Source organism: Numida meleagris, chromosome 7 (assembly GCF_002078875.1).
Source record: "Numida meleagris isolate 19003 breed g44 Domestic line chromosome 7, NumMel1.0, whole genome shotgun sequence".
Taxonomy (NCBI): domain Eukaryota; kingdom Metazoa; phylum Chordata; class Aves; order Galliformes; family Numididae; genus Numida; species Numida meleagris.
This window is the reverse complement of record NC_034415.1, coordinates 14,007,811-14,033,190: the sequence shown is the minus strand read 5'-3', so window position 1 is coordinate 14,033,190 and position 25,380 is coordinate 14,007,811. Positions and strand designations below refer to the sequence as shown.

The following is a 25,380-nucleotide window of genomic DNA, read 5'->3' as shown; positions in this document are numbered from 1 at the left end:
GTGAAGAGTGAATTCCTCATCTGTCTCAAGTATTTAGTTGCTGAGGTTTTTCTTAACTATGGTAGCTGTTATTAGAAGCTGAAGGTCTTGTGAATTCACAGTGCTAATTCAATGTGATTGTTTTCCTTTTAGAGCGGCCCTGAGAAATTGAATAATTTATTCTATAGATGGGTGAGTTATAACATGTTTCGAATCCTTTCTGTGAAGTCCAGATGAAAATTTAAAACATAAAAGGCCTTACATTTTAAGGAATGACTTTAACAGATGGAGAAGAGTTTCTCTCATGAAAGAAATAATGCTACAAAAGGCTTTCCACAAAACACAATCCTGCGTTGCCGATTTCACAAGATAGAGAAGGCCTTGTTGAATTCTGTTTTCTAGCTGAGAACATCACAGTGTTTCTGCATTCTTATATGGCCCAAAGGGAAGAATAGCAAAGTTCAGCAGTTTTGTTGTTTGTTTTTGCATGAATTAGTTGTCTACATTGCACTTGGGGCCCGGACAAATAAATGTAATCCTGTAATTCAGTTACTGCAGTAACTGAACGCTGCTTTGTACTTTGCTAAAGCAGTGTACTAAGGAATACTTTTAATTACTGTTTTTTAACAGTTTTATTAATTACTGGTCTCAGAATCCTAGGTTGTTGCACAAGACAGACCCTATTACGCTTCCCAGAGTTGCTCCTAACCTTACTGCCTGTTTCAGTGGAAGCTGCTCAGTTCTGGGTGTATCTAATGAACTGCAGGAACAAAGTAGGATACAACTATTTACCAAGGCACAAACTTATATTTGTCTTAATTTTTTTTTAACATGCCTTTGGTTACTTCAAAACTAAGTGTTTTTCTGTTGCAAAGATTAGAGGCTCATGTCAAATTTTGATCTGGTTTGCATTGATGAAGTTAATTTTTGGTTATGCTGATGAAGAAAAGAGTTTGAACAATGCCTTTATTCATCAGTACCAAGGTTAAGATGACCTGTAAAACAACATGATGATTGATTCCAACAGCTGACGAAATCTAATGCCTGCTGCCTGTACTTACTAAGAAATAAATTAGGAGAAGAAAGGGTTCTGCTAGGTTCTTTTAAGTGCTTGTCAAGAGTATTAATTTTCAGCTCTGCAAGACTGTTACCTGGAGTATTTTTTTCAAGTTGTGGTCGCCTCATTTTCAAAGGACATTGGCTTAGAACAGGTACAAAGAGAAGTGAAATGATTTTTGGGTTAGAGCAAGGGTCTTACGGGAAACTAAAAGAAAAATACGTAACTCTGGCCTGGAGAAAACTGAAGAGTGTTACAGGTAGTTAAAAAATCATGAAGGATGTGGGTAAAATAGATAACACAACTGTTACTGATCCAATCTTACAGCACACAGATTGAAGCTAGTAGACTAGTTTAAAATGGGATCTGTACTGATGACAGACAGTGCTAGGCTTGCATGTGCTGTGTAACAGCACCTTCTGTTTTTGAGACAGAAGACTGAGCTAGATAAAACATTTACTCTCAGCAAGTGGGGCACTTCAGAGCCCTTATGGTCCTCTCTCTGAATGTCTTTTTGGCTATTTGAAAGGGTTACCCAGAGAAGCTGTGGATACCTCATCCCTGGAGGCGTTCAAGGCCAGGTAGAATGGGGCCTTGAGCAGCCTGATCTGGTGCATGGCAGGCCTGCTCATGGCAGGAGGGTGGAACTAGATGATCTTCAAGGTCCCTCCCAATCTAAGGCATTCTGTGATTCTGTGAGTAAGAAATGCAAAAGCTGCATTATGAAAAACAAGGTTATTTTTGGCTTACATGTTTGAGATCTTTTGCAGCTTACTTTGTTATAAGATGAAGAACACAAACAGGTTTAAATGTCATTTATTGAAAATCTCAGGGGTTTGCATAATTTTATTCAACATCCACAAGTCTTAAAATGTTTAATTCTGAATACAAATACCATTAAGAAAAATTATAGATACATGTCCTTTCTAAATTTTATACAGTCAAAAGCAATCTACTTTTCAAAATCCAAATGAAATGTTACTCAATGACAAGTTTAAACGCCAGATCCTTCATCTATAATACACATATTCCAGCTGCCACTATCAAAGCAGTTACAGCTTTTTGCTGTATAGTTTTCTACAGCAAGCCTTGAATAGGGAGAAAAATACAGCAAGCTCTTTCTTAGTTACAAAATAATATCAACTCAGCTGACAATTGTATTTTCCTTCTTGCAGAGACTGTTATCTATATTAAGAGAAACTGTTGAAGTTCAGTTTTGCCTTATCAGAGCTATCTTCATTCACGAGCAGCTCAAGGCAATAAACCAGACTGAACAAAGATAAATGATGTGCCAACACAGGGCCTGTTTTGCTAATGGATATATAACCTCTATCAGAGAGGCACAGCAGAGCTGCTGGGGAACCTAATCCATTGAGGTGCCTTTGTAAAATGTGGCAGAGCTTATCTGTTGGAGGTCTAAGCTGAAAGCTGGAATCCAGTAGCTTTGATGTAAGAGGTAGATGTCTTGGTTAGAGCTTCACAGAGCTGGTTCAGCATTTTGTAGGTGGTTTGTAGCATCATGCTGTGATGCAAGTGAAGATTCTTTTAGCAAAAGGGACAGACGCCTAAGAATCTTGATTCCCTTGCCCTGATGGGACCTGATCAAGAGCTTGGAAGTTGACTCCAGTGAGCTTTGGCTTACGTCCTAATGCAGCTACACCTATGTATTGGTGGTAAGAGATCCACAGGGGCATGGCAGTACAATACTATTCACTACTTCAGCAGAAAGAATTAACTTCTCTTAGACTTCATTTTGATCGCAGGAATAAACTTTCTAATTCATGGCATCATGGGGACAGAGAAGATATGCAGAACATAAAGAGAAACACTCTTAGTTTGGACACAGCTTTAGCAAAGGAAAAGGTAGCTCAACGGCCTTTGGAGTTCTCTAACAAGTTCTGGATGGAATAATACTTCTGGTTATACAAATTACTTAGAGATATTATTGCTAGGTCCCACTATCTAAAGTTGAAGTGGTGTTTCTATGTACTGTAGCCCTTACTAGCATCTGCTTCATCTGAAGCAAGTGTTTCTTGATTTGTCAAGCGATCCTGTCTTTTCTCCATTAAATTACTTTTACTCACAGGCAGTTTCAAAGTTGCAGTCCTACTGTTCATACCCAGAACCAAGAACAGGCACAATGCTAATACATATGCTGTCTTTGAAACACTTTTCTGATAAAATACAGTTTAACACATTTATACAGGAATTCAGTGACTTGGCACACTGTAAAAATGAGTAAGTTTGAACTCTATTTAAAACTAGTTAACTGTCACATACCAGGGTTTTTTTTTTGCAAAAATACTTCATAATCTTACTACACTGTTAAAAACAGTTTTATCTGAAAACAAGGTCATTAGAAATTTGAATCCTGTATTTATTGCTCACTTAATGTCTTATTTATATAAACAGCTGGATATACAAACAGTACTTATTTGATTGAGTGTACTCATGCATGTAAGAGAGAGCTTAATTGAACAGCTTTGGTTTTTGGCCTATTTAAGTCACTTGATTAACTGCTGAATTAGCCATAGACATGTAGTAGACAAAAAAAAAATTGGCAAATAAAAGGGGTTTTGAGACTAAAAAAGTTAATGTTTTCACATACCATGAGCCCTTTCCCTTTACTAAAGGGAAAAGAAATAACATCAAGTGACTACTTGAAAAAAATACTATTACACGAGCTTACAATTATGTAGAAGTTCATAACCCACACTTCCACGTGTGTGTGCTCTTATCTGTATACCATATAGTTGTCTCTTGAATCTCATGTAACAGACACAAAAGAAATAGGGCTGTACAACTACAAAAGACTTTTTCAACAGAGATCACACTTATTTTCTCCTGTTCCCTTCAACATCGATTCACTTCACGTTGACGGTGCTCCTTTTAAAGTGCTGATGTTAATCATCTCTATATAAAAATAATAAAATCTCATTTTGTTCTCCCAATCTTAGCCCAGTGTTTCTCTGTGACGCTGCACCCTACAAGCTTAGGATTTTTTAAGACTTGTAACTTTGAAAATAATGACTGTCACCAGACTACTCTTATGGGCCCCAATCCTGTAAATTTCTAGGCACGTGTGTAAATTTGCTTGATGTTAACCAGCAAACAAACCCATATCTAAAGTTATCATTTAAAATTTTATGTGAACGTGAAAAAATAACAATGCTAACAATACTTTGCATATGTACCAAGCATCCTGTGCACTGTTCATAAGCTTGTCAGTATCAGTCATTAACAAATGCTATAAGCGTAAAAAAAAAATTAATAGCAGCTGCAAAAAAAAATGGAAGAACTTGGGACAAGGCATTCTGTTAATCTTAAAAAACATAAGAATTGAAAACCTGATGTGGCTACTGCCTGTTCAAAGGACTCTAAGAGGTTTCTCTTGTTTTTTTTTTCTTACATTGAGCAGTTTCTTGCCCTCCCTCCCCACCACGTTACACTGTTAAAATTGTACTGAATGTTAAGTTCTACTTTTCCTCTTATCTTCAAAGAGACTTTTCAACATGTAAACCTGAACAGCTGATACCACCACCATTACTCCCAAGTTGACCATGGACCAGAAATTCACTCTGTCAAAGTTGCTTTCTTGTATATTTCGGTCACGAGCTTCAAATGCTCTGAGCAGGGTCTGGATCTGGACACTTTTGCTTAATCTGGCTTTGACACTGTTGATGGATTCCTAATGAGTAACAAAAGAATATTTTTAGAAAATAGAAAAAAACAGCCTGTAAATTGATAGCTTGCAATTCATACAGAAAAATACTGGATTAATACTTCTAATTTCTTGCAAAGAAGACAGTTAATTTAAAATCTGTACCTCTTCACAAAGTTTTGATTAATTCATTTAGACCGTTTATCATAGAATTGAGTTGAAAGGAACCTTTAAAGGCCATCTAGTCCAACTCCCCTGCAAGGAACAGGGACACCGAGAGCTTGATAGGTGCTCAGAGCCCTGTCCAGCCTGACCTTCAATGTCTCCAAGGCTGGGGCACCCACCGTATATCTGGGCAACCTGTGCCAGTGCCTCACCACCCTCACTGTAGAAAAACCTTTTTTTCTACCCAGTCTAAATTTTCCCTGTTTCAGTTTAAAAACATTTTTCCTTATCCTATCACAACAGACCCTGCTAAATAGTCTTTTGCTTGTTGGAAGTCACCTAGAAAGATGTAACATAGCATTAAGGTTATATAGCAATGTCTTCCACTCTTACAGGAGGATGGGGAGGTAGAAGGGAAATCAAATGTAATTTTTCATTTTTTTTTATTTTTAATACTCCATTATATCTTAGGGAAATGGCATTCCAAGTACTTGGAAAAGTAGAAAGCATTTACCTCTAACAAAGTAATCTCAAAGCAAGTGTTTTTTTTTTTTTTTCCCTGCTGGATAATCAAATTAGGTTGCTTTTTAATGCAAACTACCATCGGGACTATAGCTGTAAGAGAAAAGTAGTAGAATAATGTTATATTTCATCTCCTTTTTTAAGCTTTAACAGTAGTGGCCATAAACTGCTACTCCAGCTTTGATACAGAAGCATAATTTTGACTCCCAAAATTCTTTATATGATAACTGGAGGTTCTGCAGTGGAGGTTTGTAACACACAGTTTGGCTTAGGGAATCAGAGAAGTACAAGAAAGTAGACTAACACTTTGGCTATAAAAGGAACTCCCTATCCCAACTCACTCAGTAAACACCTATTCCAATAATTTGTTAGACATTTCATCTGCAGCCTAAATGCTCATTGCATGAAGCAGTGATTTACTGGGCCTTATATTCCTGGTATTACTTGAGGACTGTCAGGTAAAATTTACTAAGTATAGTAATGGGTACAGTATGCTAGAACAGGATACTGCAAGTCAGTAACACTTTCTTCATGGATATTTTCTTTGTTTTGTTGCAAGCTTAACAAATATTTCAGAAGAGATATTTTTGGATGCCAAATTATTTTACAATAGTACTAAAGTTTGTAGGTCACACGGTAGTGATATCAATGGCAGAAAAATGCTATTAAAAAAATGCTTTCCCATTTCCCACAGCAAATATCTTGTTTCAGAAGCTACTAAGTATTCATTTAAGTCCTCACAGAACATGGAAACTATGTCATAGCCTAAGTAAACAATGGCATCAATCACTAACATTAACTTTACAAAAGCTAAGATTTGCAAAGCCCTCAAGGACAATTCCTGCATTTTTTTCTTCTAGAAGAGAGAGCCGTATGTGTACATGACTAGCAAATCCATTTAAGTACTCTTTGTGATTATTCAAAGGGATTTTCTTCACACTTGCCTATATAAACTTAGTTTTCTCTAATTGTCTTGATTAGTGGTTTAAAGAACATCTGTATGGTTTCTCAGATTCTGTGTTTGATTTTAACTACTTAAACAGCATACTATATATGTGAAAGATCTGTCATCTTTAACACTGTCCTATTGTTTAACAATTTGTGTTTTGTTTATTAGGAGGAATAGAATACAGACAATGTCATGTTTTACACAAGTGTCTTCAGTCTTTGTGGATACTGTTTTCTTTTTAAAAACAAGCAAGCAGATCATCTCTGTTGTAAGTTTGCCACCAGCAGAGAAAGTCCTGCATCCTAACAAACATCAAGAACAGTGCTACAGGGAAACCAAACAATTCTCTGCTTCTAGAACAACCTAAATGCAATCATCTAGTGATGCTGAAAGGAAATAAAAGCTTTGGGCAGTAGTTTTCATCCTAGATCAAACAGCAAACATTACCATTCATAATAACTGAAAACTCTAACTGTGGCTGCTGTGATTGCAGACTGGAGCTGGATTGACTTGAGCGTGCTTTCAACGTGGAAAAAAATAAACAGAAGCAAAGCAGCTAGGACAGCAGGTCTCATGTTTTCTTGGGGTTGTCGGAGAAGTATAAGCCCTTCCCTGAAGTGCTCGGTGCCTCAGGACATTGTGTAATGTTGTCTCTACTACATCAGTAACATATAGCACCTACTTCTCTCCATTAACTCCAGCAGTACCACTATGCTCAGCAGCCCTATTACTGGTTCACTATTGCTCTTCTCAGTGTAAGCAGAACGTCTGCAAAGGTGTCCCAGCGGTGTAGTACAAATTACCTCCTAATGTGTTTATGAATCAGAAAAGATGTAAATAAAATTTGGAATACCAAACAAACTAGGAAAGAACAGTTAACTCACATGCTGGTGGGGGTACTTCTGGAAAGATAGGGACAAGAAACTTAGCCAGTACTTTGTTTTGAAACAAATGATGAAGAGATCTATGCACATTCCAACTGTGTTGCTGGGATTAAGCAGTTCTTTAATGGTATACGTACCCATTTCATTGCTACTAGGGAAAAATGTCAAATTTTAGCAATATTAAGAAAGGAAGCTGAAGGGGAAAAGGAATTATTTTGATAGCTACATAGCCTTTTCTTGCTGATTGTCTATTTCTAAAATATTCTCAAGTTTCTGTTTGGAAGTAAGAAACTCATGGTGCTGGGGTTGACATGTCAGTAGAAGAAATATGGGACTGGAACAGTTTCCAGGATGATGTGCCAGATCAATGCAGAATGGCATATATATATTTTTCCAATTACTCTTACATTAAGAAGAACTAAGGATCAAATACTAACCAGAATGTCTTCCAGTTTCATATCTAGAAGATCTGTGCCTGTAACATACTTCTTCCAGTCCTCTTGATCTTGTCCTTCTTCCCCCATATTGTCCAGGATCAGTTCAAAGAAAATCACCTTTTCAGAAATGGTACTGAACGTATTGTCAAAGCAGAACATGTAATCCCCCTCTTCTGTCTCCACCCTGTGTATATAAGCATATCATTGAATTAGCTACACTTTCTGTGCTGGTTCTAAAAGAGCAAGTTTTATAAACAAGCTTTCCTCTTAAAAACTGAAAGTCGTGCACTTGAAAAATGAATAAAACTTTTTATACAAATTTAACAACTCTACTCTTAGTTACAGCAAAGTCACCCCGCTGACTTAAGAGCTTAAAATCATCAAGGTAACAGCTTACTTTCCTCTTCCTTTATTTGAATTTTAAATTGTTAATGGTTGAGAATTATCTGTAATATGAGTAGAACTCTTGTAGTCTAAAATGCCAATAATTAATACATGCCTTGATAAAAGGACTGGGAAAATGGGGTACTTTCCAGTTTACTGTTCATATGACTAACAAAGTCATATGACTTTTTTCAGCTCCACCACTGTTTTTCTTTAATGACCATTAGCATTTATCATTAAAACAAAAATAAACTTCACTCCATGTCAAATTCCATATAAAGAGCATTAAGTGTTTAAAAACGGGTAACTAATACTCTCAAACTGTTCAACTAAAAAGCCTTTTATAATACTGAGAAATAAACAGCAGTATTCAGCCTTGATTTCAGTCATTTTTGCTAAAGAAATCAGAGCAGTGCTTTTTTGTAATGCTTCTCTCAAGTTAAACTTACGTATGAACTCCATCTGATTTTCTTTCATCAAAAACTAAAGTTTCACCTTTTGGAGAAAGTAGATGAAAATCAACATCTAATCCTGCTCCATCTAGAACCTGTGAAACAAACAAACTGTTCACACTGCTGAAAGCAACACCTTTAGGGAGGGAACTGACATAGAAAGAATTTTAAATTAGTTAATTATATACAGATTAAAAATACTTTCAACTTAAAAGCATTTTAGCCATTTCAAATCTTAAATTAAATATGATCTAATTATGCTAGACTGGGATTATACGGAACCACTCCCTACTGGTTTTTAAGAATGCACACAATTTCATTAAGGGACAACCTTGCAACACCAGCAGATGGCTAAAGCCAGTGTTTGTGTGTCACCACTGATGAGTAAATACCAGTGTTAGTTCAGTTGTGGAAAAAGAATTTCATAACAAAGGTTATGTGTAAACTCATGTGTATTTGTAGAAAAACAATCTATGCAGCACCATCCCAAAGATCTGTTGGATGAGTCAGGCCAGGACTGGACTCGTTATGCCCATTACAGTTGTACTACCGATCTTCTAATGAAGATACAAAGTGGTACTTGTACAAACTTGGGCAAAAGTAGAAGGAAGTGAAGGCATTTGTTTCCAGGCTCATAATAAACATATACTGTATTACAAAGCTGTACTGCTTTAACCACTGACATGGCTACATCTGTATCACTGTAGAAGTACAGCTTTATGCCATGACTTTGCCCCTGTTTACTTTCCAGGGAGCTGTTGGAACACAGCAGCCTACTCTGGCTGAAATGGAGGGCAAAGTTTAAACTGGCTGAAAATGACTCTGGAGGCTTACCAAAAAAAGAATGGGCAGTAAAGATACATAGCTAACATCTGATCAGAGTAAAAACACAGGCAGTGATAGAGCTTCAGGGCTACGGTACAATCCAAACACACTGGGACAACACTTCCTACCAGCACAGCGTTTATGGCATTATATCAGCAGGTAGCATTAAGCTTTTAGCCACTAAAAATTCAGGATAATTAAGTAAAAAAAAACAACACATATTTCCAGTAATACATGTAGCTTCTTTTCTACACATTCAAATAGAAAAAGGAAACATAACTGTTAACAGTATTGCAGAGAAATTTATACCTGGGTAAAAGTAAGTTTACTGTTTGATTACTTTGTAACTGGCATTTTAAAGCAGAATTTTATTTTAAACTTAAGCTTTGCTTAGGACCACGTTAAAGCTTTGTTCACATATCGATCTTTGATTCCTGTTCAGTGCTGCACAGAGCAAAAATAATTAGAAAACCACCAGGACTTTCAGCTTTACATTTTTAAGACAGAGGAAAAAAATAAGGGGGTGAGATCCTGCGCACTTCAGCAAGCAGCGGGTATTGCAGCATGAAGGGCAGGAGGCCTTAGGGGAAGCCCAGTTTTAAGGCTACGCTTGGCAAACTTCCATTGCAGAAATGGGCTTCATAGGAGCGCAGAAATAGGCAGGCAAGCTACATGGCTACTGCTATACAAGGTCACAGCAGCTGACGTTCTGCTTTCTTTGTTTCTTCTGCTTTAAAGAACGGCAATTTGAGACCTGATATAGCACACAAAGGAGCCTATTAAATATAAGACAAGAAAGAAGGAGCGGTGTAAGCCTCTCCCTTCCCCGGCTCCGCAGCGCGGCCAGGCCGGTGTCCCGGCGCGGAGAGACGGCGGTACCGGGCCGCTTCCCACGCAGCCCCGGAGCCCCGCGCCCGCCCGCAGCCCTCATGCCGGCGGTCGCCGGAGGATCACGACGGGGGGCTCGGTGCGGGCGGAGCCGCCCCGGAAGAATACGGGGACTCGCGGCCGGATCCGGAGCGCCTCGCGAGGCCCCGCCCGCACGACCTGGTACTCGAGCTCCAGCGAGGCCTCCTTGCGCATGGGCTGGTAGAAGCACTCCTTGCGGCCGGCCGGCAGCGTGAAGGTGAAGTCGCTATCCAGGGACGGGCTGAATTCGGCGGCGCCGGGCGACGGCAGGAGCGGCGCCAGGCAACTCAGCAGCAGCACCAGCCGCGGCGGCCCCATGCCGGCAGCGCGGCGCTCCGGCTTCCCGCCCACACGCCGCCCAGCGTGCACCGCGGCGGGACGCGCCACCCCCGCCCGGGCGTGGTGAGAGCGCGGCTCCGGGATGGAGGCGGTCGCGCACGCGCTGTCGCTGCTCCCGGCAGGTATGGCGTATGGGCGGGGCTGCGCGTGCGCCTACGGGGTTGGCGGAAGAGGCGGGTTTTGTAATAACGGTCCGCGCTGCTCGAAGTGGCGTGGGTTGAGGTGCGTGTGGAGCGTCGGGCGGCGTCTGCTGAGGTACTGTTGCTCGGGATAGTGAGAGTCGGTTGGTAGCCCCTTCCCGCCTCTTTCTTCCCCTCGCTGTTAGCTGCAGCGCCTGGCTGCGTTTCTGCACTTCTCAGAAGCAGTAGTTGTGGAGCTGCTCGTGCTTCATGAATGTACACAGAGCTCTTTTTCTTCAGTAGGGCCATAAGTTAAATGGTTCATTTGTACAAAATAACGTTTATCTAGTGAATACCAGGAGTGTATGAAATGTATCCTTATGTTTGGAAATAAACTATTTTCTTCCTAATATTCTTGTTTATTTCATTATCTATAAAACTCTAAAACATCTCTGTAAATGATACTTATGTACACTTAACAATGTTTTAATGTTGTAGCCACATGTGGTGCCGATGGAGTGCAGCATGTGGACTTGTTATAAAAGTGATGATGAGGAACTGCTCGCAGCTGTGGACTCGTTACGGAATCAGCTGAGGAGAACTGAAAAAAACCTACAGACTGTAGGGGCAGAGCTTTCCAGGTATGTGTGTTCAAGCATGAGAGCAGCCTGTCGCTTGTAGCGTACGTCAGTTGTATTAAGCGTAACGGATTACAGTGATTCCTTTTGTGCTTTGCTCTTGAGTGCTCTTTGTGAGCAACTAAAATAATGAAGAAAAGTGGGGTAACAACTTCTTGCTCTTCCTCCTAGCGCTGGTACAAGTGAACATTCTGACTGCTGTTTTGATGAGGCTGCAGACCTCACCCTGGAGAACCTTGTTCAGCTTAATTGCAACAGTCAGTACTCTTCCAACTGCAAGAAGACTGTTGGTAAAATGTCTTGCCGGGATTTTCAAAGAAAATCCAATGTAAATACTGCACTTCACAGCCAGGTTTTGCTACTCCTGTCCATTCTGTATTCTGTATTTATGAAATTTTCTTGCTCTCAGATCTTTGATACCTGTTGATAGAGTAGTCCTTAAACCTAGTGTGATTTAAGTAAGTTTCTTCTGCAGAGATCCCTGTGATGTATACATTGTTCCATATGTGTTTGTATGTGGAAATACATGTTTATTTTTTTGTCTAGTCTGACTTGATGCCTATAGCTTTTGATAAAGCTGTGGAAGAAAATGAACGTCTTAAGGAGAAGCTGAATGATCTCCATGAGCAAAATGCTTCTTTGGCTTCTCAGAACCATTACCTAAATAATAAAATTGAAACAATAAACTTGGAATTGATGGAGTCAAAAACAAGAGTATGTATCTTTAATGTATCTCATTCTATTTGTGTTTAATATTTAAACTTTGAAGTTTAAATGCTCTTTACATTTTTTTAGTAGTTCTAATATCATTTAAGAGTGTGCAATGATATTTTGAAACAGAAGAGTTTGGAATCTAATTCTTCATGAGCAAATCAACTACATTAATTATAAATTCTATCTGTTAATGTTCCAAAATTGAATTATAAAGCCAATGTGGCAAATAAATTGGAATGACTATTTAGTATACGAAGTGATGTGTTAAGAGGGGAAGAAAGCTTTTCCTACTCCTCACATCGTAAGTCTTAGTTTGGTAATAAAGAGATGAAAGAATTAACTAGTTAAAACAATTCAATGATGTAGTTAGTACTGGACACCCATGTATAATTTTCACAGTGCAATTAAGTAGACTAGGGAAATATTTGACTGTCTGACTTGGAAAAAAACAAGGAGAGGAAGGTAAACGCTTGGGAAAAAAAGAACACGATCAACATGTAAAGCAATCACTCTTCGATATAACTTGTCAGATGGGAGTGGTGCTGGGGAACTGATACAATGTTGAATTAGCAGAAATTTGGAGTTCATTTTGCATTTATGGGCACAAACATCTTCTGCAGCAAATTGAAGAGCACTGTGTCATTCAGTAAGCAGTTGGTTCATGCATGTCTCTCATATAAATGTGTATATGCAAATGTTAGTGAAACCATAAATATGTTTCTGTTTCAGATTTCTTACCTTGAATCAACTTTAGGTACACATTTAGTTAGCATTCCTAAGTTAGAAGAACGAATTGTAACTTTGGAAGCAGAAGTTTCAGCACAAGATAAAATTCTAAGGTAATAAACACGCTTCTTAACAGTAATGAGGTCTGCTTGCGAGTTCAGTCCCTTTTTCAAGATGATGTAACTACTGGTTCTTTATGGGTCGTGTAATCTGGAGCTTGAAACTTCTGTTTTGGAGCCATGTGTAGGAAGAGTAAGTGTTTTATTTTGTACCTATGTCTTTTATATGGTCAATGTACATCAAGAAATGGAAGAACATAATAAAGGTGAAATAAACCAGATTACAATTTACATTTAAACATGTATGTCCTTATAACAAGATCCACTCAGGACTGATTTTGTGCTGTGTGACTGTACAACTTCTATAATGAACAAACATCCATGTTTACAGACGTCTCTGTACCATGTAGTGTAAAACAATCTTTCTTTATGAATATGTTAATCAAGACAAATGATCAAAAAAAGCTAATGTGAACAATGTCCAGAAGGTGTCAGGAAGGCACAGCTGGCTGGCTGCTTATCTTAAAACTTCATGCTAATAATATTTGAGTAATGCCTCAAAAGTCAGTTCTCACAGCACAAGTAAAATACCCTAAACATCCCAAACAGCACTAACGTATGTGTTGTCCAGTCATACCTATTTTTAGAAAAATGGTGACTTCAGTGTTCAGATGTTATGCCACAAACCCAGTTGTCTGGATTCTTGGCATCCATAGCAGCAGATGCCTGCTGGTGAGATTTGGACACCGCTCTAGACATATTGCTTGTGAGTCTTGAAACTATTGCTGTTCCAAACCTAGTTTTGAAAGTTGCATCTTATCTCAAACATGCAGAAAAAATTTCCACACCTTGTCACCCCAAAGTAAAAGTAAATAATTCTTAACCAAAATCCTTATATTTTTAAATCATGCTTTGCTTGCTTACCAGAGATGCAGAAGATAAACTAGAGCGAAGCCAGAAAACAGTGGTGGAAAGAGAAAGTGTGTTGCAAAGATACAAAAGGGACTATGAAAATCTGAAAATTGAATTAATTGAACGAAACAAGCAAGGAAAAAGGTGACTAAGTGTTCTTAGTATTCTTAATAAACTGAATATAAAGAAGTAATGCTTAAGTGTTTAATCTTCTTGGCAGATACTTATTTTATGGAATTAAACTTTCTCTGCTTTACAAATTTTACTTTAAAAAATACATGTCTTTCTGTTATGACAGTAAGTTTTTTTTTTTTTTAATCTTGAAAACTGCTAGTAATTGCAGGCTGATAATTTACACTAAAATGTAATTTAGCTACCTATTTGGTTTATTACCTCTATTTTCTCTTCAGAATAGAGGTACTGCACTGGAGAGCAGATGCTGGTCCTTGATGTATTTTTCCTGAATTATTTTTGACTTTGTCTTGCAAGGATCTACAGTACATACTTTTTGTATTTCAAGTATTTAATGTTGTAATGAACAGAACTAGTCAACAATTCCAAGTGCTTTATTTTTTTTTGTGAAGTAATAAAAACACAACTTCCACAAGAGAACTGTAGAATCATACAATGGTTTGGGTTGGAAGGAACCTTAAAGATCATCAAGGGTTCCAGCCCTTCTGCCATGAGTAGGGAGACCTTCCATAGATCAGGTTGTTTTTGTTATCTTTAATCTTATCTATGTGTATGTTATCTATTTGTAATTCTTGTATTCCTTAACTTCCTTTCCCAGTCCTGATCTCCCTCCCTTCCCAACCTCTGAAATGAGTAATTGTGGAAGATACTAAGAAAGGAGGGTGAGGAGGAGCAAGACACATGATCTGAAATAGACAGTCTTTGCTTGCTTCATTTGAATGCTTGTTTACCTAATACCATCCCAGTCTGTTTCTTTTACTTATTGATGTTGTCCCTCCATTATCCCCCAAATAATTTATCCTTTGATCTGTTTCTATCAGGGCTAGCATAATTCCAGTTACAGGAGCTCCCTTCTACTCTTTGAATTTTGCTTCCTTAACATGCCTACTGTCTCAGTCCCTCACAAGGTCTTTTACCTGGAGGGAAAGTGGGGTAGGAGGATGACTTGAATAATGAATCCTTTTGGATGGGCATCAAAAGTATTTACTTTTCAGTTCTTATATTAGAAATTTATTTTAATATATTTAAATGACCATTAAAATGAATTCACGCCATGTGGCACGCTTTCATCTAGGAACTTAGGAGGCAAAAGGAAATGACCTGAAGCTGTTAATGTAGTTGTTTTTACTGTTTCTTATAAGTGGAGGAAATAGTTACCTAATTACCGAAATCCTGATTTTTAAAAGTGGTATGTTGCATTACAGAGCAGAACAACAAAGAAATGAAGCTTTATTGAATGCTGAGGAGCTAACAAGAGTTTTCCAAAAGTATAAGGAGAAAGTAACTGGAAGGTTTGAGAAGGTGAGATTTTTATTTTTTTTTCCCCACTCTATGAAGATTTTGCTTCTTTCAGTATGTCGGACAGCAAAAAGCAGTGTTACTTATGGATCACTTTTTTTTTTTTCTTGTTGGTTTTGGCCAAGTCTTGAGAGGTGGGATGGGGTAGGCAACTGTTTGTATCAATAATTTCATTTATCTGTTTTTAAACTCTTTACACAGTGTGGTCATGCATCCCAGAGAATGATGTTTCTTGTCTCTTGCCAGCTAGGAATCATGCATATTACAGGTCTATGATCTTTTTTTATCAAAATGTCATCTTTATAATTTGTCCGTAGAAACACGTGCTAGAGAATGGCTAAAATTAATACCCAAAGTTCCAATGGCCAAAAATGTTTGCTGCTTCACATGAGGATAAATCGCACAGGCTCATTGCCTCTTACGGAGAAATTTGATTGAAAATGACATTATGTTCTCTCAAATGATAGGTGAAGAAAAGGAAACTTTTCTGCCACTTTTCTTTTTCTCACAGCTGTGAGCAATAGAATCACGTACGTGCAGGAGAAAGGAAGGGAAGGGGGGAAAAAAAAACACAAAAAACTGAAACAGGATTGTGTTTGTAGTAGTTTTTTTTTAAAGCCTGTTGGCTTTCAAAGTTTAGACTATTGTCATAATGAAAAAAATACTTTTTAAGGTTCAGGCTGAAGGAGTGCGCTTAGAAAACTATATAATTAATTGTGAAAAAGAAAGAGAGAAGTTGAATGAAAAATGTGTCAGCTACAGAAAGCATCTAGACATCCAAGAAGAGCAATTAAGGTAACAAAGTTTTTTTTAAAAAAAAAATCTTTGCAAATAACTGTACAGAAACTTCATGTTAAACTGTAACTGGGAAGCTGCTCTCAATTCATGTAGTTCGAACCAAACCAGGAGGACCAGCATCAGCGAACACTTAGGATTTCTCTGTGTTGTTCATAGTAATCCTAATACTGTACAGTTAAAAAGTAAATAAAAGGCATAAACCTACAGATTTTTAAGTGCTTTTCTGAAACTAATCCTTTGAAGTTATAATCCCACACACCACTACATACTCACAGTTAAAAGCAGCACTTCTATGGCCTGGGAGCATGGTTTACCCTGCTCACACACAGTTTCTGCAGGAAACGTGGGTACTCTGCCTTTCCGTATACCTGTTCTGCTGTCTTCATGCTGCTAATGTACCTGCTGGTAAGAAAGCACTCTAAGAGGTCATCTACACTGACCTCTGGGTGTGAGCACCTACTTGTTGCACACCATACAGTCAGTCCCTAGTTGGAATGAAGACTACTGTCAGCCTTCAGTGGGGAGGCTGCACTCAGATCTGAGGGCAGGCTTTAATGCTGGCTGCAACTTTAGACAGTGTTTATCTTGCTAGTTTTTAGCCACACTAATGTCCTTTCCCGCTGTTGCACACTTTCATGCTCACTGTCCATTTCTTCTTAAGACTGCACTTTTTTTTTCCTTGTGCTGGAGTTGGCACTCATCAGGACCTTTAAGCTAATTCAGTTTGTTAAACTAACAGATACCTAAAAAAGTAAATAACTTGCAAATGGAAAGAGTCCTATTCCTTCTCATCACTAGTAATAGTGTGTGTAAAGAATACTAGATAACCTTAGTCTTAGTATATTACCCTAATTCTTTGTCATTTTAGGTATAACTGTTTTTTATCCTGTTTTTAAATTTCTTTGGCTTTAGCACGTTTAAAGCCTTAATCTATTCCTTACCCTTGTGATGATGCTTAAAACTTTAAGTTGTCTAAGAATGAGGGGTACTATATTTTCTGATTTTGTTTGCTGATGGCAGTTTATATTGTGGTCCTTACGAGGAGCAAAAGCTTAGTAAAGCAGTGAAAACTTTCTGTCCTTTGGAGTTCATCCTAGAGTTTGAGAGGGAAGAAACTATTTAGCAGTGTTATTACCTTGTGTTCCTTTGGTACTTCTAATAATAAAAATTCTAATCCAATTATCTGTATTGAACTGTGCCTGTTGAATAGATACACTTTTTTTAGGCAACTCAGGGAAGAGAATCGCAATGCAAAAGAAGAAATTATAACTCTAGAGGCGAAGAACAGAGAAATTATATCAACGTTGAATCAGTCCAAGCAGAAGATCCGTGAGCTTGAAAAGGAACTTAATGAAGAAAAAAGAGCTCTTAAAGAGAAAAATGCTCTGGTCAGTGAAAACACAGAGCTGAGAGCACTTAATGCACAGCAACATAACAACTTGAAATTATGCCATCAAGAAATGGAGAATTCAAAGCGAGAGCTCAACTTACTAGAAACCATTATTTCCCAGTTGTCTTTAAGTACATCTGAAGAGGTACAGTAACTGATTCATTATTCTAAATTGTGTCTTGTATCTTAAATAATTTTAACTGATATTGCATGGAAGTCTTGTGACATTGTTGAGAAATTATCTGAGTGTAATATCTTTTTGTTTTCAAGATGCACGGATGAAATGTTATTTTAGTTGAAATGTTTAGCTTTCTTTTGATTCAAAAACAAGGAACGGGTGTTTTTGAGTTCATTAACCAGCAAGCATTTTAAATTACATTTTCTGTTCCTCTGTTCTATGTCCTGATTCTTCTGACAGAAGTATGTACTCCAAAATAGGATGTCCAGTTATGTGCTACAGTAGTTCTTCTTGGTTGAACATTGTGACATTTCTCTGATGGCAGACACATTGTGTTATACAGCCAGAGTTTGAGTCAACCTCAATAATGGAGAAACTAGATCAGGAGAGAGATGCTTTAGAAGCTTACTTTGCTTGACAAGTGAAGGCACACCTTTCTTGACTGCAAGTAATTTTTGTTTATCAAGATGAACCCTGGCTTATTAATTTTGCACTAGTGAAGTTTATCAGTAACCTGAATGTGATTGTGGGTGTCCCCAAAAAAACAAAGTTATGAACAAACTGGGGTTACTGAAGGAACTGCTTAGGAAGTCAGGCAGGGCTAGAGAGAATCATGCAAGGTCAGGAATGTGGACTGCATCACAGAATCACAGAATTGCTCAGGTTGGAAAAGACCTTCAAAGATCATCAAGTCCAACCGCAACCTAACCAATACTACCCTAACTCTAGCAACCCACCACCAAATCATGTCCCTGAGCACCACATCCAAACTTTTTTTAAACACATTCAGGGATGGTGACTTAACCACCTCCCTGGGGAGCCTGTTCCTGTGCTTAACAACCCTTTCAGTAAAGAGGTTTTTCCTGATATCCAACCTAAATCTTCCCTGGTGCAATTTGAGGCCATTTCCCCTTGTCCTGTCACCACTGAGAAGAGACCAGCCCCGCTCTCACTGCAATCACCTTTCAGGTATTTGAAGAGAACAATGTGGTCTCCCCTCAGTCTCCTCTTCCCCAGACTAAACAGCCCCAGTTCCTTATAGGGCATATTCTCCAAGCCCTTCACAAGCCTTGTTGCCCTTCTTTGGACCTGATCAGTCCTCCTTACTTCTGAAATATGAATGTGAATAGCTGTAATGAAAAAAAAAATTAAAATATTCTTTCTTTACATTTGTGGAATTGTCAAAGTGAAGTTGGCCAAAGAATGTAATAATTTTAAATAAAACATGATGTTTTGGGCTGTTGTGACTGTAGGCATTTATTTGGAAGATCCTCAGAGGTCGTTTAATGGCCTTATTTGGAAAAATTGTCATTGTACAGAAAAATTAGAGGCTGTTCTGATAATGTAATACGATCACTGGAATTGGTAAGGAAGCATAATGTCAGAAGCTCATCATGTAGAATTTCTGATAGTATCTCAATTTAAATTCTCATGGCAAGAATGCTCATGTTTATGTACCTATACAGAGATGAAGGACTGAGAACCTTAATGCCTCTAATTTCTTCTAATGTGAGATGAGCCTGCAGTGCTCTGCAAGCACTTAAGAGAATAACTTCAAAGTTACCCAAAATTTTAACATTCTGGTATGTGTGTATAAAATGATATGGTAGTACAGTAAGTGAACTAGTCATACTGTTAGGCAATAAAAAGTTGATTTTGGTTTTCCTTTAACTTTTAGTTTAAATGGCACAACTTGAAACATCAGCTATCCAGTTCACCCACAAAAGAAGCTGTCTCTGAATCCTGTGAATCAAATAAACCTTTGACTCCAGGCCTAAGGTATAACTTTCTGGTTACTGAATTATGGGAAGAGTGGGAAGATACTTACGTGGTACCAGAACTAGCCTGTACAAAGAGTTAATAATTATCTCCTTCTTTATAATAGCATTGAATTAGCAATGAAGGAAGCAGAAATTGGAAAGCCTCACACAAATTTAACTGCCTGTAATACAGTTGAGCATTTATTGAATGATAATGAAAGCCAAGAAAAAAGAGGGTTATGTGGCCTAGAAGCAGAGCCTGTCAAATTGATCAAAACTCAAGAAGGTAAGGTCAACAAAACATCTGACAGTTCTGTTTGGTTAACCTGCAGAAAAGGGATTTTGTTTTTGGTGGAGTTCAAATTGTTTCTTAACTGCATGTGTACTATTTTAATGTCTTTGTGTCAACAGATGTATTTTAGTTGAATAGAGAGCACTTTGTCACCTACGAGTTCTGTACATTGTCAGGTTCTCTAGGCACAATATTCTTTTAGCTAGTTATGTTCTGCAGCAATATACAAGGTACAAGTTGTATTGAAATGGAGCCACGTATCTTTTCTTTTCACAGGTTATGCTAATGTCTCCATGTTTTCTTTGATCCTTCTGTCTATGTCCTGCTGCTAGAGAACTTCTCCAGTTGCCTCTGCAATTTGTTAGAGCAGAATGGAATGACTTTAGGGCAGATATGTAATGACTCTTCTTTGTTTGCTTTTTTATTTCTTTTCCCATGAGACGCAGCTTGTAGTTACATTATAGAGAAAAAAAATAAGTGTTCTTGTTTCTAAATACTGGGTGTTAGTTCAATATTCTATCATTAAATTATATTTCTCCTCTTTGGAACGTATATCATTACTCACTTCAGTGCTGGTTTGTGTGTTCTTATTTTTTAAAAACAAAAAGCTTATATATTTATTTTTTTTTCTTTGAGAGGGGAGAAAATGTCAACAGTTGGAACTTGTCAGCAAACAATTTGAAAAGGAAAGGCAAAGATTCAAGAAAGAGATGGAAAAATTACGTGTTAAAATGGCAAAACTACATAATGAGAATTTGTCTTTGAAGACCAGCATGGCTCAGAGAACCAGTCAGTTTCAAAGCATGCAGGAAGAGCTATCTGCAAAGACTTTAAAAACTAATACCTTAAAACAAGAAGTAAGTTTCTAATAGAAAGGAAAAAGTGTCAGGCTTTGCTTAGTTAAGTCATTGGAGAGAGTTAAGATAATTGTTGTGGAAAAAGTGAAATTGTTGTTCTAATTTTAAAATTTGCCCTATTTAGAAAAACTTAAGATGGGGTAACTTTAAGAGAAAGTAGGGAAACTTTAAGATAGCAGCCTCAATTTGTCTGCTGTCAGAAATCTCTGGTTTTTAATTTGATGTTCTTAGTGGGCTTTACATCTGTTTTGCTTTGTTACATGAAAAATGTGCATGGTCTTGTTCCTCTGTTATGACTGAATTAATGTGGAGTCTTAAACAAATGTTCAAAGAACAGTTACAAGTATTTTTCCTCACTAAATGTCAATACATTTGTCAGAGATTAACATCATTAATGTGAGGGAAGAAATTTACTTTCAGCTAGCTCTTCTCTAATTTAATAAGTTTTTTAATATTTACATTCTGATGACGATGTGTTAATTACAGCATAATTTTATTGGCCATATTTCCTAATGATGACTATATATATTGTAAAATGCAGTTAATAATTACAGTGTACATTACTGATAGAATAATCACGTATTGGACAAATTTGAAGTAAATTATTAATCATTGTAGAATTCAGGACAAAGAGCATATGAAAATAAATGAGTGATGCCTAAAATTTAGTAAGGAATAAAAGTAGCTGAAACAGAATCTTTGATAAGAAAGCATAGGAGAACACTTGAATTAGACAATAGTATCTTCATGTTTCTTTCTTTCTTTTTTTGCCCTATTTAATTCCAGATAGCAAAGAAATCTTCTCAGCTTTCTGCACTTAAGAAACAATTGGAAGAAAAAGCTGTTGCTTATTCTGCTGCTGCTGCACGAAGTATGGAGTTGGAACAGGAACTCATGGTATGATGGTATTCAGTGAAAAACTACATTTGTGTAAAATGGCATAAATGAAGATCAGAGCTGAAATCAAAATGGTATTGTTGCACGTATTTAAAATAGACTTTGAGATCTGCTAGGCTATCTGCATGATTTTTAGAGAGCATAGTTTAAAATTATATCTATATATAGTTTCAAATAAAATATATTTCTTCCTTGCTTTTGAGCATGGTAAGTTCTGAATGCACGTTTTGCTGTTCCCTTTTGATGACATACACAACAAAAAACTAGTTCTATTGAAATGAATTGTAACGCTACCATTTATTCTGGGGAGATCAGAATTTCATCTAAGAAAAATTTTAAGAATTTCTATCCTTTGAGCTGATTTTTTTAAATTTTCCATTTAATAAAATTACTGTTTTCTCCTCCTCAGTAGAATAAAGCTAATTCCAAAGTAGAGTGTACTGCGTTGGCAGTGTTCTCTTTATTTTCGTAAAGTTCTCAAGTAGTCTGTATGAAACTATTAAGGCAAGAGGTAGCAAAGATGGATTCGAAGTGTTAACTGAAACACTGGACAAATCACTTTCATTTTCTGTTGTCGTTCTTAAATAGTGTATTTTTAAGAAATACATGTAGACCTGTGAATAAAATTGTCTTGTAAATGGGAACTTGTGAAGAAAGTAATCTGAAACTCAGCACTGTATCTTCCAGTCCTGGTATTGTCATATAAACTCGTTTGATTTTGGGAAGAGGTGTAAGGTTGCTAGTGAAGTAAACAACTTTCAGGTGGAAACCTGTATTTTAAAAGATTCCATATATTCATATAAATATGCCATTTATTTTTGTTAGGTGTTCTTTCTTCCTGTTATGTCCTGGTAGTCTGCCTTGGCAAGTATCTTGTCTGTGTAGAGGCAGCACTGTGTGGTATTCTATATCTTTATTATAGGCATGACATTCTCTGAGAGGAAACATGCTGTGTGTTACTTAGCATTTTCTAGATTGTTTATTAATGAATCTAGGAAATTGATTATCAAATAATAACTATTGGGTATCAGAAGTAAACATTTTTATTAAGTCCTTGCTGTTGTCATTTCCCAGGGAAAAAACAAACACATTTGTGAGTTGGAAACAACTGTCAGTGAAGAGCACAAGCAACTAACTTATGCTTTTGAAAAAGCAAAATTGATTCATCTTGAGCAGCACAGAGAGATGGAGAAACAGATAGAACTAGTAAGGCCTCATTTGTATGCTAGTATGTACGTGTGATATAGGTGACAACTTTTTCACATGATAATTTCTTCATTTATTCAGTAGTTCTGATGCAGATACATAATGAAAAATGTTTATCTTCTCCCTACATTTCTGGATTTTAGTTCATTTTCCATCTAACACTACACAGTGTCATGACTTCCATTTGGGGTATGCATATCCTCTTTTCTGCTCAGCTGAAGAAGAATGCAGGCTTAAAAAGAATGCTGTGGCTCTTTGCTCCAAACACCTAGCACAAAAAAAAAATATTTTTTTTGACTTCTAACTGTACTCTTATTTACACTGTGAACACGTGTGCTCAAGGAGAACTGTCAGGATTTTTTTCATTCTTTACAGAAGTCACTTGTTTTGTACCATTAGCAATACAGCTGTGGCTATTTCTAGCTGTTAAATTCTAGCTGTTAAGTGAATTTGTTATTTTAGTAAAGATGTATGTATGTCTTAATGCCTTAGCTGAAGACAAACAATTATACTTTGCCTTTCCTCATTGACTTACTTCTCTTTTTGCTTTTAACCATAAAGGATTTGAGATTTCTTGATATTTTTAATACTCTGCAATATTGCTGATGGCAGAAATCTACTTCCCATTTTTAGTGGTGGGTGAATAGAATTGAATAATATGTTTAGATTTGTAAGTTCTCTGAAACCGTTTATTAAAATCGTAAACTATAAATTATTTATGGGCAGCTTCAGACACAGCTAGATAAGAAACATCAACAATTTGTGGAACAAGAGACGACAATATCTGTTTTGCAAAAAGATATTATACATAAACAGCATCACATCGAATCATTGGATGGGCTGCTGATGGAGAGCAAAGAGGTAAGGCTGGTTTTTGACTTAAGTGAAAATCAGTCAAGTGACTAATGGTGAAAACCACATCTACAGACACATGGAAAAATTGAGAAAATGAAAAGATAACGTGTGTATGTTTCGTAATTCTTGTTTAACTCATTGAGTGAATCTATTGTACTCCCGATACTACTCTAAGTTAAGCACAAACTGTTCATTGTTTGCTGTCTCACCATTCCATTTATACTTCTGGTTTGCACCATTAATCAAAGGAAAGAGATCTGGATAAAGATATCTTTTGTAACTGTTCTAGATGAGGTCAACAAACAAGAACGTTATGCTGGGCAATCCATGTTTCTTTAAATAATTAATTTGGCTGCTGAATATGAAGGGATGCCTCTTAGGAACCATATTCACACAAATAGAATATGCAAGCTGTTTACCTAAGTACACTTCTGTTTTTTCACCTGTATGATTCTTGCTTGCTAAGATTTTATTATTGCCACTATATTTACTTTCTTCTCTTTTGGGGGGGAAAATGTACAAACAGGAAATGAAGAAACAAGATCTCAAGAAAGATGAGAGACTGAAGATACTGGAGAGTCAGTTAAATGAGCAAACAATCAAAGTTAGTAAACTCTTTCTAATTTTTAGTTCATAGTCTTAATGTTTTGCAACTATGAAGTTTTTTTGAATTCTTACCCTCTGTGGACAGGCTGTCATGGCGACTTTACAGAAATCTTTCTCACAGATACTTCAAAAACCTGAAGTCTTCTCAGCATCTTGGTTTTTTTATTAGAAGTTTTTGTAAAACCTGCCATAAGAGATTATGCAACCTATAATTGCCTTAGAAATTACTGTTATAAATAAGGGAGATTTGTAATTGCACTTCTAGGAAAAAAATTGTCTAACAGAGATAATGTTATGTAGGTTTTTAGCCCAGTTACTACGTAGACATGCAATAATGATATTAATTACCTTTTTATAGCCATCGAAACCTCTTATTAGTGTTGGCTTCGTATCTTCCATGCAGTACCTGTAACAGTAGTGTTATTAAACTTTATCATGTGGTGATTTAGCACCATCAGGTTTTATATGGTATTAAATTCTTAGGATGTTGCCAGGAGGTAGGTACTATGGGCTTAGCTGGGAGCATGTACTTTCTGAATTTGTGTCAGAACAGTTTTCTGTTTGAGTATCTTTCTAGTGCTTGGGTTGTTTTCTAGATACTTAAAATTGGGATCCATAATTGTTTATTTTCAAAAAGCTCTTCATCCTGGTGAGGGGGGAGGTATACAATCCATTATCACTTAAGCAATCAATAGCATTGACAGCATTGTACATAAGCGTGTTAACGTAATTTATGTTGATGAGAAGTTTCTTAGCATTGGAATCAAGTAGTTAAGAAATGGTAAATTACTATTCGTAATGATCTCTGGAGGTTTGTTCTTTACAACCGTGGACAGATAAAATTTTAAAATAGTTATAGGGCCTAAATAAAATCCATATTACCAGTAAATGCCAAAATAAATTAGCAGTGTTGAAATTGCTACTGTAAGATACTATACTGTCTGTTTTGCAATAAAACTCTTCCTTTCTATTTTGGTAGAACTTGGGCATAGTCTCTGAGCTCAGAAAACAAGCAAACAAAAGCTTTAGTAGCTTTCTGAGATATGTTAAGATATTAATTATATTTTTGACTTCTGACAACTCAAGTGATAATTTCAGATTTATAGAATTCCGTATGTAAATTTTAACTTGTAATAAAGCATGGGGGACTTATGATTTGATAGTTTAAACAGGTTTGTTTGTAAATTGTGGCTACTGACAAATACTGGAGTCTATTTTTATAACTGATAGTATTATCTGATTTAAACAATCTAAAATATTGTAATTTCACAAACTTTCATTTCTGCTTACAATCAGAGTTCTTTGCTTTTTTTCTTTTG

At 36.9% G+C, this 25,380-nt stretch overlaps 2 protein-coding genes across 9 annotated transcripts in view; one reads left to right on the top strand and one right to left on the bottom strand.

The window, feature by feature from the left end:
- On the bottom strand, positions 1,837–10,604 carry TMED5 (transmembrane p24 trafficking protein 5). Its single transcript, XM_021404810.1, has 4 exons — positions 10,363–10,604; positions 8,488–8,585; positions 7,655–7,838; positions 1,837–4,724 (listed from the first exon to the last, which is right to left on the bottom strand). Exons 1-4 carry the CDS (start codon positions 10,540–10,542, stop codon positions 4,506–4,508), a joined length of 681 nt encoding a protein of 226 aa, XP_021260485.1. The 5' UTR covers positions 10,543–10,604; the 3' UTR covers positions 1,837–4,505.
- Positions 10,576–25,380, top strand: part of CCDC18 (coiled-coil domain containing 18) — a 30,103-nt gene continuing 15,298 nt past the window's right edge. For 4 of the 8 annotated variants that reach the window (XM_021404780.1, XM_021404779.1, XM_021404773.1 and 1 more), the window contains exons 1-16: positions 10,698–10,818; positions 11,181–11,323; positions 11,492–11,648; positions 11,867–12,034; positions 12,764–12,873; positions 13,747–13,875; positions 15,129–15,225; positions 15,896–16,017; positions 17,231–17,555; positions 19,267–19,367; positions 19,474–19,634; positions 20,277–20,497; positions 21,284–21,394; positions 22,469–22,600; positions 23,327–23,461; positions 23,982–24,059. In XM_021404780.1, the coding sequence (XP_021260455.1) occupies positions 11,196–11,323; positions 11,492–11,648; positions 11,867–12,034; positions 12,764–12,873; positions 13,747–13,875; positions 15,129–15,225; positions 15,896–16,017; positions 17,231–17,555; positions 19,267–19,367; positions 19,474–19,634; positions 20,277–20,497; positions 21,284–21,394; positions 22,469–22,600; positions 23,327–23,461; positions 23,982–24,059 (2,175 nt within the window). In that variant the 5' untranslated portion in view covers positions 10,698–10,818; positions 11,181–11,195. The other 4 variants (XM_021404781.1, XM_021404778.1, XM_021404776.1 and 1 more) reach the window with 3 other exon arrangements.

Bases quoted from the DNA above. Each gene is read 5' to 3' on its own strand.
- TMED5 (XM_021404810.1), bottom strand. From the start codon at position 10,542: ATGGGGCCGCCGCGGCTGGTGCTGCTGCTGAGTTGCCTGGCGCCGCTC. The intron at 7,839-8,487 runs GTAAGTTTAACT...TTATATACACAG, and splicing joins AAATCAGATGGAGTTCATAC to GGTGGAGACAGAAGAGGGGG. The intron at 4,725-7,654 runs GTTAGTATTTGA...GTTACTCATTAG, and splicing joins TGAAACTGGAAGACATTCTG to GAATCCATCAACAGTGTCAA.